Source organism: Dermacentor silvarum, chromosome 1 (assembly GCF_013339745.2).
Source record: "Dermacentor silvarum isolate Dsil-2018 chromosome 1, BIME_Dsil_1.4, whole genome shotgun sequence".
Lineage (NCBI taxonomy): Eukaryota > Metazoa > Arthropoda > Arachnida > Ixodida > Ixodidae > Dermacentor > Dermacentor silvarum.
The window spans coordinates 270,050,035-270,062,599 of NC_051154.1; the positions used below are offsets into that span (position 1 = coordinate 270,050,035).

The window sequence follows — 12,565 nt, forward strand, 5'->3', positions numbered from 1 at the left end:
CGTGTCTCATAATCAGATCGTGGTTTTGGTACCTAAAACCACAGTCTTTATTTTTTTGTTGACCACGCCGAACAGTTTCCCACATCTGTTCATGTTTAACAAAGAGTGAGTCATTACAAAAACGTTTTTCTTTCGTTTTCTTTTTTTATTGTTTTGATGACAGGTACAGCTTCTTGGAAGTACTGCAGATAATGTAAAATTAAGTTTAAACAGCCGTCGAAGCATCTCTCTCTGGAGGAACGTTGCAGGCAGTGTTTTTCAGGAAGGAAGTTGTTGGCTCGCATACCTGTATGATGTCCGCAAAAAATAAATAAAAAGAAATCAAGAAACGAGAATAGCATGATTTGCACGTAAAAGAACTTTTCCTAGAAAGCATCCAAATATGGACGACAATATTCTTTACGGCAAGTCATGCCCAAAGTGTTTTTCCCTCCTATGCACGAATCTAGAAAATTTATTTCTACGAACGCGCAAATGCCAACTACAGTTCGATTTTATTTAATGATTTTTTTCAGTAGTCTGCTTGGGAGTGTCTCGTGAGAATTGCATCCTGCGACAAACTTCGCCCGAAAAAATTCTGCTCGCGCAGAATTTTGTGCACCACCTACCGACAAGCATAAAAATTAAGCAAAGGACGACGCACATCTTTCCTTGTTATTTTTTGTTGTTGTTTAGGCTCACAGACACGTGCTATTACGAATTTGTTTCGCACATGTATAAGAAGAAAGTAACGGTGCGAACTTTCACGCTTAGCAGAGGCGTAAGCTCATCGAGATTCTGCCGTTGCGACTTCGACCAGGCAGCCTGGACAAGTGGTGTGCACACAAACGATAGATAAAAAAACATGCATTGAGTCTGCATGCACACACGCGCACAGTCAAACACATGCAAAAATTCAATGTAGTGCAATTGCTATAGCTTTCTGAACCATACGACAGGTGCAAATACTACCCATGTCGCAGGAGACGCACAATAACAGACATGAACTTTAGTTCGCAGACGAAATGGATTGTTAACATGGCAGAGCAACGCTTGAATCCGCCTGCATTGCTACCAATAAACTGCCGACAGGCTGCGCTGGAACAGAGAAATCGTAATAACGGGTCCACGACCCGCTCGCATTGGCATTGCGCAAAATAAATAAATAATAATACGAGGCAGATGCTGGCCGACTCCCAAGCCAAGCTTACCGACTCAGTCTCGTCGATCAGTCCAAGCTTCCTCCACAAAGTGAGAAATAAGCCCGAAGTTAATGGTATATTCTGGTTGTACTGCTTGCGTCCACCTGAAACGACATTTTATGCACTCAAAAATTATGCGGGGTCAAAGATGTCTCTGTCAAGGTCGTCCCGATCAAAATTGGGGCTCGCTTTACTTGTCTACCATAGAGCGCGACGTACAGGAAAATACATCGAATAAAATTCAGCATTTGCGTATAAAGCGTAAAGAGAGAGAACACTAAAGAAAAGTATAGGGCTAATTTATTCGACCTCTTTTTCGTGAAATATTACAAAAACTTTCTAGTAGTACCACTGCTCGTTTAATTGTTCCTTTTTTACTGAAACGACTAATTATGTCACGTTCTTAAAGTGTATTTAACGTAGTCTCTGTCACAGTGTCTTTTTTGTGTGGGTGCGAGTGTGAGCATGTGTATGCTCGTGACTGGGCAGTGAGCTGTTGAACCATTGTTTATTTGAAGGGACACTAAAGGAAAACGTTAAGCCGAGCTGGATTAGGCTTCTATAACAACTAATTCGTCATTCGCAACGAAAACAGCGATTTTGTAAGCTAGAAAATGACGAAAATAGAAAACCGGAGTGGTGCCACCTGTTGTGAACTACAGTACATTTCATATTACGTGAGCACTTTTGATTCACAGAGAGTGGCTTTAATGTCGCGCCACTGCGTGTGGCATTGCTTTACCTGTTTACAACCGCAGAGGCGGCAACCACCCTCGCTCGATCCGGTCGCACATTGATTTGATTGGTTATTGTGGTTTATTGGCACAAGGGCCAGATGTGGCCAAAGAGCGCCAAGACGATGGTAATGGCTTGTTAGTGGTACATGAATAGTGAATTATGTGAACATTAGATGTGGCATGGCTGTAAAGGGGCCTAAAAACAGTCGCTGCCAAGTGCGTAAAATCTATACGTAATAAGATTATGGCAATGACTAATTATGTGTACTATGGACATGAACAATGCATTGCGAAAAAATGATACGACTTACAAAAGTGTCTAAACAGAGCCCTTGATACACAAGGGCCTGGAGGCATGTGCTATAAGAAACTATGACAGCAACATCCTCTGGAGAGAGGATGCGCTACGAACTTATTGGGCTAATAACAAGTCGGACCACATCGTCCAAGAAATCGAGGACTGCTTTGGTGTTAAAAAGCGGTTCTTTACCAAGAAACATAGCGGGATGGAGAGGGACACAATAGCGGTATTCTAAAGGAAAATGTTTCCTTCTTTCTCTTTCGGCTTCCCGACACTCCAGGAGGACGTGGAGGACGTGGAGGACGGTGAGCCTCTCACCACATCTACGACAGGTTGGAGGATCATTACCATTCAAGAGAAAATTGTGAGTACCATAAGTGTGTCCTATTCTGAGACGACAGAATAGGACATCAGTTCGTCGTGTTTTCGTTGTACAGGACCAGAAACCTAACTGTGGCTTAATCAAGTGGAGCTTATTATTTGTTTCGGCCTCCCACAAGCGTTGCCAATGGCTTCGCAGTTTGTTTCGTAGGAAAGGCTTCAAATCTGTAACAGGGGCAGCAGCGGGAAGACCAATACTTTGCGATGTCATTGATTGGGCGATTTCCTCGGCAAGCACATTAGCCTCGATTCCTCTATGGCCGGGAACCCAGCATATTGTTACATGTCTATGAGATACGTAAATGTTACACAAGAGTGAGTAAAGTTCAATAAAAACAGGATTTTTATGCTTTTGTAAGGATGTTAACGCTTTTACAAGACTTAACGAGTCTGTGAATATTATTGCTTTTTCTAGTATTAATTTCTTTTGTAGTGCACGTTAAAGAACCCCAGGTGGTCAAAATTAATCCGGAGCCCTCCACTACGGCGTGCCTCGTAATCAGAACTAGTTTTGGCACGTAAAACCCCAGAAATAAGAAGTTTTAATTTCTTTATATGTTTCACCGCAGACAGTACTGCATAGGCTACTGCTGTGAAGATAATGTTAGGGGGTTCAACACGAGAGATTTTGAAACAGAGGGGCCAACAGCCGCGTAAGATACGCCAGCATGGGACTTGGATGCGTCGGTGTAGAATTCCGAGCACGAGTACTTCGATTGAAGTTCGCGTAAATGTATTGCAATTTCGAGCTCGGTAGCGTGCTTTGTGACATCTACAAAGGATAAATCACATTTTATCACCTGCCACTCCCAAGGCGGTGACAACTTAGCTGGAGGCATTAGGCGATGTTCTAGAAGTGGGACATCCATCTCTTCGCTAAGTTCTCTTACACGCAGTGAGAAAGGCCGCCTCATAGAGGGTCGATTATGGAAAAGCATTGCACACTTCAAATCGTTAACGGTTGTAGAACACGGATGTTCATGATTAGAGTGGATTTTGAGAAAATATGTGCAGCTGATGTATGTTCTCTGGAGATGGAGTGAGCACTCATTTTATTCTACGCATAAGCTTTCAATAGGGCTTGTTCTGAAAGCGCCGGTAGACAGGCGGATACCTAGATGATGGACGGGATCTAGCATCTTTAGCGCGCTTGGGGGGCCGAGGGATATACTACAGCACCATAATCTAGTCGCAAGCGAATGAGACTCTTGTAAAGATTCATTAAACAGTCCATGTCGCTCCCCCAGGATGTGTGAGATAAAATTTTCAGTAAGTTCATTGTTTTTAGGCATTTCACCTTGAAATATATTATATGTGGAATGAAAGTAAGTTTATAGTCAAGTATGATGCTCTTTGTTCACAGGTATTTGTTGTCCATACATTTCGATAGTGGGATCTGCAACAAGCCCTTTCTTCCTGGTGAAAAGAACACAAGAACTTTTGTGGGGGTTCACTTTGAATCCGTTTTCGTCTGCCCACTTGGACATTTTGTTTAGGCCCTGTTGTACTTGTCTCTCACACATTGTAAGGTTGCAGGATTTGGAAGCTATTTGTATATGATCTACGTAGATTGAATAAAAAATAGCTGGTGGTAATGAAGCACGAAGTGTGTTCATCTTCATAATAAACAGTGTGCAGCTAAGCACACCTCCTTGGGGTACACCAGTTTCCAGTATAAATTGACGTGACAATACATTGCCGATTTTCAAGCGGAAGGTACGTTTAGACAAATAGCTTTCTATTATGTTTAGCATATTTCCACGGATACCCATTCCCGACAAGTCTCGCAAAATTCCGTAACGCCAAGTTGTGTTGTACGCCTTTTCGATATCGAGGAATATCGACAAGAAAAACTGCTTATGTACAGATGCGTCACGGATATGTCCTTCAATGCGCACAAGATGATCAGTTGTGGACCGCCCGTCTCTAAAGCCACACTGATAGGGATCAAGCATTTTGTTCAGTTCAAAGAAATGCATAAGTCGGCGATTAATCATTTTTTCAAAAAGCTTACACAGGCAACTTGTGAGAGCTATCGGGCGGTAACTTGCCACCAAGGAAGGGACTTTACCCAGCTTCAAAATTGGAATAACAATGGCTAATTCCTTCCATGAGAATGGGAGGTCTCCGGCAGCCCAGATAGAGTTGAAGAGTGCCATGCCGAAGTGTCATCTGTGTGTCAGTGTGTAGGTTTTTAATCATGTCATACATGATTCTGTCAGTTCCCGGTACAGAGCTACTGCATACGCTCAATTAAAGCAGCTCTCAGCACGGCAATATTAAAAGGACGGTTGCATGGTTCCTTCGGTCGGCATTTACGATCCAGTGACTTAAGTTTAGCTACTTGTTTATATTTAAGAAATGATTCTCAGTAATGCGCGGAACATGATACACGCTCGAAGTGTTCACCCAGAGCGTTGGCCTGGTCTTCCAAGGTATTCATTTAATTGGCCGTCAACTAAAGGCAATGGGTGGATTTTATGACGCTTTAGCTTCCTTAGGCCATTCCATACTTTAGGCTCTTGAGTGTAGGATAATATGCCAAAGAAAAACCTCACCCAGCTAGCCCTCCTTGCCCGTCGCCGCGTACGCCTTCCCTGTGATTTTGGCCAGATTAAATTCTATAAGATTTTCCGCAGTCGGGGAGCAACGCAGTACTCTCCGCGCTTTGTTTTGTTTCTTTCGTGCCAGTCTGAACTCCTCATTCCACCAAGGGACCCGTCTTTCACATGAGAGACCTTTTGTTTGTGGAATGAATTTTTCAGCTGCGTGGAGTATAAAACCAGTAAAATACGCTACTGCGTCGTCAATACTAAAATCGTTGATAAAATTTTGTGATAAGTAGGTTGACTCTTTAAAACCTTTCTAGTTAGCTGATGTTATTTTCCAACGGGGGGCGTGGGGTGGACTGTCATGTTCCTCTATCAAGGTCAACGTCCCAGGAAAGTGGTCGCTCCCAAATGGATTCTTAACGACAATTCATTCTATATAAGGAAGGAGGGTAGCAGAGCCAATCGCTAAATCTATAGAAGATAATGAATTATGGTGGTGTTATAATACGTGGGCTCTTTTTTGTTAAAGAAACGCGCACCAGAGGTTATTAAAAAGTTCTCTATAAGCCGACCCCTGGCCTCACACCAGGAGTCTCCCCACAAAGTGCTGTGAGCATTAAAATCACCGGTGATAATGTATGGTTCCGGGAGCTGGTCAGTTAGCGTGTAAAATTCCGTTCTGCAGAGTTCGTAATCTGGCGGTATGTAAATACAACAGATGGTTACCAACTTGTTCAAATGTATCGCTCGCACGGACACCGCCTCAAGTGGTGTCTGAAGAGAGAGATTCTGGCAAGCAGCAGATTTATGTACAATTATTGCTACACCTCCGGAGGAGGCAACGTCATCGTCATGGTCTTTAAAGAAGATAGCATATTGTCTGAGGAAGTTTGCTTGTGTGGGTTTGAGATGTGTTTCCTGAACACACAGCACCTTTGGATTATATTTATTAAGGAGTTCGCTAATATCATCGAGGTTATGGAGCAGTCCTTTTACTATCCACTGTTTAATTTGTGTGTCCATTTTGAATGTGTTTTTGTGCTGTGTGTTCAAGGATGCAGAATTAGCTCACAGAGCCGTTTCCGGGCGCCGTGATGTGGGGTTGGTCTTTTTTGGAGTGGTCCATGGAATCGCGCCGCTCCTTACGCGCTGGCTGCGCCCTCACGCTCGGTGTTGTGTCCATGGCCTCTTGCGAGGAGCTGGACACGCGCCCTTTGGAGCGATGTGTTCGCCTTGAAAGCTTCGCCTCGAAAGACGAGGCCCTGGAGCGCACCAGCCCGAAAGTTGATGGGCCCTCATTGGATGGCGGAGCAGTACTGGCTGCACCCGCCATGGGGGCGGATCGCGTCACCGCTGGCTCACTACGCGTGTGCTAGAGAGCTGCGAAGGCCGTTGTGGCGCAGCCCCCTAACGCACCACTTCGGCAAAGCTGGTTTTTGGCAGGTAGGACACCTGCCGACGTACCTCTTTAAATGAAATGTTTTGTTTTACTTTAATTGTGACAATTTCTTTTTCTTTCTTCCAGAATGGGCAGGATCGCCAGTACGCGGCGTGCTCCCCGTTACAGTTCACACAGCGAAGAGAGTTTTCACAGGATTCATAGGTGTGTTCATGATTACTGCATTTCGCACAAGTTTGCCGACCTCGGCAGTTCTGTGAACTGTGCCCAAATCGCTGGCGCTTAAAACATTTCAGAGGATTTGACGCGTATGACCTAACACGAAGTTTGATGTACCCGGCCTCGGTGGACTCGGGCAGAACACTTGAATTGAAAGTAAGTATCAGGTGCTTAGTCAGGATTTATTTTCCGTCACGCCTCATCTTAATTCATTTAACGTTGGTGACATTCAGCTCACTGAAGCCCTCGAAGAGTTCAGCTTCAGTCAGCTCCAACAAATTGTTGTCTGAGACAACGCCGCGGGTGGGGTTCATAGTGCAGTGCGGGGTTACAGTTACTTTGATGTCCCCAAAGGACACTAGATTAGGCAGCTTTTCATATTGTTTCTGATCATGGAGGTCCAAGAGGAGATCACCACTGGCCATCATCGATGCTTTATTACCTCAGTTAGGGATTTAGAGCCTCAGTTAGGGATTTAGAGACTAGAAAAGGGGGGATTGTTCGTACTTGTTTTCCTGCTTTTTCGGAGTGAATTACATGGAATCGTGGGAAGTTTTGTCTTTGATGTTCAAAGAACTGGAACATGTCTTCGGTGTGCCCTCGTTTCGGACGGCGATCAGGGAGTGATGGGAAGGAACTAGCCATATGGATATATTGGGGATTTTTCGGTAGCAATGCCAGCCACCCACCATGGAGCCCAACAAGGGGACGCTGCAGGGCCTGTAAACACAGGTCCTGCAGACGCCAACTCTACGTTGCCGCTATAACCAAATATGTACGGCCAAGGTTGGTTGCACCACAAAAGGTTAACCCTCGCTGTCTGGAAAGTCGGAAGTAAATAGAAGAGAGGAGAAGACAGGAAAGATTGAAAGGAAGAGAGAAAGACGAAGATTGGAGAGAGAGAGACAGGAAAAGGCAACTACCGATTTCCCCCGGGTGGGTCAGTCCGGGGGTGCCGTCTACGTGAAGCCGAGACCAAAGGGGTGTGTTGCCTCCGCCGAGGGGCCTTAAAGGTCCAAACACTCGGCATCAGCTCAACCCCCAGGGTCCCCTTTTCCCCGGACACGGCTAAGCCGCGCACGGTTAGACGCTGAGGGTCCAACCCTCGTGTGCTCGTGTACGTGGTGTCGCAACACACCAAACGCCTGCGGACGCAGACGCCCCTGCGGGGTCCGGTCGCGGAAGCTCAAGTCCAGTATCCTGGGGCCAAATTCACAAAGCTTTTCTTTCGTAAGTTCGCTTTGCCATTGGCTCGCCGCCTTCGCTAATGATATCTCTGGCATCCGCATTGGCTAAAATTCTTTCTTACGAATAATTCTAGAGTAAGAAGTTTTTGTGAATTCGGGCCCTGCACCCAAGTACCCGATACCTTCAACCTAAGCACAGCCGCAGAGCGACTCACGCAGGCAGAACACTTGCCCCCGCCGAGCAGTACGCTTTGTATAGGGCGAAATGAAGTGTGTTATAAACCGACATGTACTTAACAGTGGCATAGTGGTAGGACACGTGGGAATGACGTCAAAATTCTCCGTCCTGGCGCGGGCGGTTCAAATTGAGGAGCAGCAGCGGCAACTCCGCGGCAATGTTCTAATCAACAAAGTGATATATTGCCACATAGCTAGAAAACGATGATAGACTTCTAGACGAATACTGTGTCGATCCAGCTCGACTTAATATTTTCCTTTAGTGCCCCTTTAAAGGGGCCCTGAACCACTCTTTATCGAAGTGGAGAAAGGCATTGGAAGTGAAAATAGGCTATTTAAGAAATACTCTGCCGTAAAAAGTGCTTCTATGCGTTCAGCAGAGGCGGAGTTAGTGGCACTCAAACACGGCCTTCGCTGTGCTCCCGTTTCTTCTTCAATGCCTTGCACTGCGAAGACTGCGGTGGAGTGGGGCACAGCCAGAACGCTCCGCCTTCAAAATGTCACCGTGGGGCGCAGTTAAAAGTTACATTTTGGATGCTAACGTAGACGTCACGACTTCAAATTTTGTTGCCTACGACGCGCTAAGCGTATACCAAACGCGGTTGTGGTCAGCGAGCCTCACTGTGCTTAGCCAGTGGACTCGCGGCGGCACCCCGTGGTGGCCGCGGTGTAGCCGACGGCCGCGACCAATAGCAGCCGCGTATGAGAATGTGCTTTATTACGAAATAAAGCGTCCAGAAGAGAGTGAGAAGCAAGCTTCTGAATGAAAAAAGAGCATTTGAGAGAAAGGTGACGCACCGCGTACGATAGCAAAACATGGCTGAAATTTTTACAGCAGCGTATGCTACCCGCGGACTATGTTATTTCACCAAGCGCGAAGGTCGTTTAGGGCCCCTTTAAGGTAGAGGTGGGCGAATATCATTTTAATACTAATCGAATATCAATAGTAAGAATAAAATATAGAATTGGCAGAGAAACACATATTTATATCTGGTATATTTATTTTGGTATAATTAGATACAAGGGTTGTACTGACTAGTGAAAAACAGCCTACTATTACGAACAATTAGCATCAGCTTTAACTACTGGAACACTAATTATCAGTAAAGGAACTACACAAATAGCCTCTCAACATCTTTAGAGTTTGGTTGCAACAAACTTTTCAAATATGACTGGTGGCTGTGTGACTAGCTCTCCAAAAAAGCAAAATAAGTAGTTTAAAAAAAACGTCAGAAGTTGTGAAAAAAATTACCTTAGCTTGCACTGGAGGCGCAATGCTAAAGAGGCAGCGGAGCTGATTGGGCACCTAGCTAGTCCTGCCTTTTAGGCTAGGCTAAGCACTGCCAAGTCATCCCCAGAATTTTCCAGAATTTATTGATTATTGATCGATTGTCGATTAGCTATTGTGGGCTATCGATTGGATATTGCAAGGTAGTGGCCACGTATTTGGTCTAGGCTAAGCACTACCAAGTTATCCCCAGCATTTACCGGAATTTTCCGGATTAGCTATTGATTGGCTATCGATTAGCTATCGATGACTGACTAAGCTTAAGTAGCCCCAACCATGCTTAGCTATACTTCGCCAGGCACAGCTAGACTTATATAGGCTCAGCTTCGCTAGTTCACAGGGGTATGTGTCATTGCGCTCGGACCCTTTCTGCACTACCGCCAGGATCGGCCCATATTTTTTGCGGACGTCTAACAGACTAACAGCCGGCTTAAACAGCTGCACTGCTAAAAACGAAAAAAGAAATGCTGCTGAAGGGTTTGTGTGCCGTAGAAACATGTAAACAGGCGAGTTCCAAGAGACCCATCACTGGTTGTATATATAGCGTGAAAGATAAAACTGCTACATGACTAGACGGCAAGAAACATTACATTACAGACTACTAAACGAAAACCACAGGTTTTCATGTAGGCTACCGTCGCGAAATCTAAAACACAGCTTACGTTACCCAGTTTGTTTCTGCATTGCTTCAAAATTGTTTGTCCTTGTATCACTTCTGATTTCGCGATACGTTGTTTACCCGACGGAGAAGGGTAACCCAGGTGACTTTAACAGCATATTTGGCTAGTTTGAAAACATTCGAAAGTACTGAATAGTTCATTTTCGAATACGAATAGTTAGTGTGTAATATTCGATTCGTATTTGTGTCTAAGACACCTAAGGTTGCTGAAATGTTATGACAACGAAAACTAGATATCTCATGAGGTAATACAATGAGGGAGAAAAAAAATAACGGTGGTTACATGCGATATTAATGTAAAAGAAAACTGCAATTCGTGAGCTGCTTCATTACCCATCAAATAACCGCTGTAGCTCGACACGGCTTGCGCACATGCTCAGTCTAGGGCACGCGCGTAGCCTTAGTAGAACTTCTATTCAACGCTTAGCTAGTTTGCCGATAGTCTTGCTTAATTAAATTCCTGACACATGTGCACATATATGTTTTGACAGTTTACCTGGCCCGATTTCAAGTTGAACGCATTGTTACGCAGCTGACCGTGGCACTGCACCACTGCCGACAAAAAATCAACTGTTCCTTGCTGTTTTATACCACCGCAAAAAGAGGCCAGCTGGGGTCGCTGAGATCCGTCTCATGTATAAGATCCATCTGTTTTGTATTTTTCGCGATGTAATAATAAAGCGCATTCGCCACATAAAAGAAATTTATTACTGCTTCGAGTAGCTTCCGTTGCATTGAGGAAGCACACGTGCTTCGTAATCTGAGGGTCAGTTAGAATGTCCAGGGCAGGAATTTCGTCAATCCTCTTTACCAGCTGCAGCATGAAAGCCAAACCGTGCATATGCTCGCCAGGGTTACAATGCGCTATTTAAGTATGCCGCTCAAAGATAACTAGCAACTGGGTCACTCCTTTGATGCAATATAGCTGGCACGATCGAATGCGTCTGTGCATATGTGTACGGGCTACCTACGCTGTTCCGAGGTTAAGGTAGCTTTCTGTTTGTTCCGCTTCTCACATTTCACCTATGCAATGCAATGCGTACTTAATGAATGTGACGCTGCAACTGGAATTTACACAGGTTGAAAGTAGGATTTTGCGCATTGCGCAAATAGACATAAACGCAGATCTCGTATCGTGATAGGAGACATTACCGATAATGTGAAGACATGTAAGTAATTTGCTAGGAACTCCGCCAGAAACCATAACAGGTGTTAGTTACTCTGGACGAATAGCTAGGTTTCTTTAGAATGCAATTTAGCTCTAGCTTACACCAATTATTAAAGTCCGAGTCCTAAAAAAAATTATAGGGTTTTACGTGCCAAAACCAGTTCTGATTATGAGGCACGCCGTAGTGGGGGACTCCGGAAATTTGGACCACCTGGGGTTCTTTAACGTGCACCTAAATCTAAGTACACGGGTGTTTTCGCATTTCGCCCCCATCGAAATACGGCCGCCGTGGCCGGGATTCGATCCCGCGAGTGCCACGGTTACGCAACGACCCAAACACTCACTACACAGACGCAACTCCCTACCCCTCGAGGCTGAGAGGTAACGAAGCAATCGCGTCGGCTACGATCCGTACCAAGAGCACGGCCGTGGCCGAAGCGGCGGCCATAGCACTAGCCATACGAGCGGCAGAGGGCAAGAGGCAATCTGCACACGTTCTCACGGATTCGCAAGAAGCTTGCCGACTGTTTCTCAGGGGCGTCCTCCCTCGGAGCGTCCTAGGCATTCTAGGAAACAACCTTCGAGAAGACCACATCATCACATGGTGCCCCGCTCACGAAGGTGTACAGGGAAACGAACGGGCGGACCGCCTGGCTCGAGGACTAATTTTCCGAGCCGCGGACACATCGACCCGGGAGGAATACCTCACACCTACGCTGCCGCGAGGTATCCTGGACAGCCAAAGACGCGCAAGGCAGACAATGGCGCCACCCCACCCTAAACTCACACGCTGGCAATCCCAGGAGTGGAGACGCCTACAAACGAATACATATCCCAATATACACACACTGAGCAAAATACACCCGTTCCAATACGGTGACTGCTGTCCTTGGTGCAGCGATGCACCAACCCTCATACATATCACTTGGCATTGCAAACAAAGACCAGCAGAGGGAAACTCACCCCTCGTTACACGCAACGAACTTGAAAGGTCGTGGGAGGCGCGACTCGCCCGGCAGGACCTGGGAAGCCAGCAGGCAACCTTGGACCAAACCGAACGAGCCGCTAGAGCCAGTGGGACCCTGGAGTAGGGGCTTCACCCGCAAGAACCTCAATCTGCTATTTTAATAAAATGTTTATTCCTCCTCCTCCTCGATCCCGCGACCTCGTGCTCAGCAGCCCAACACCATAGTCACTGAGCAACCACGGCGGGTCAAAGTCCCAGTCCTGTCTAGA

The 12,565-nt window shown here is 45.8% G+C and overlaps 1 protein-coding gene across 1 annotated transcript in view; it reads right to left on the minus strand.

The window, feature by feature from the left end:
• LOC119440366 (sodium-coupled monocarboxylate transporter 1-like) overlaps positions 1-12,565 on the minus strand; it is a 54,167-nt gene continuing 41,602 nt past the window's right edge. The window contains exons 14-15 of the mRNA XM_037705282.2: positions 1,191-1,285; positions 1-286 (exon numbers count right to left, since the gene is read on the minus strand). Of these exons, the coding sequence (XP_037561210.2) occupies positions 206-286; positions 1,191-1,285 (176 nt within the window). The 3' untranslated portion in view covers positions 1-205. The remainder of the gene's footprint in view (positions 287-1,190; positions 1,286-12,565) is intronic.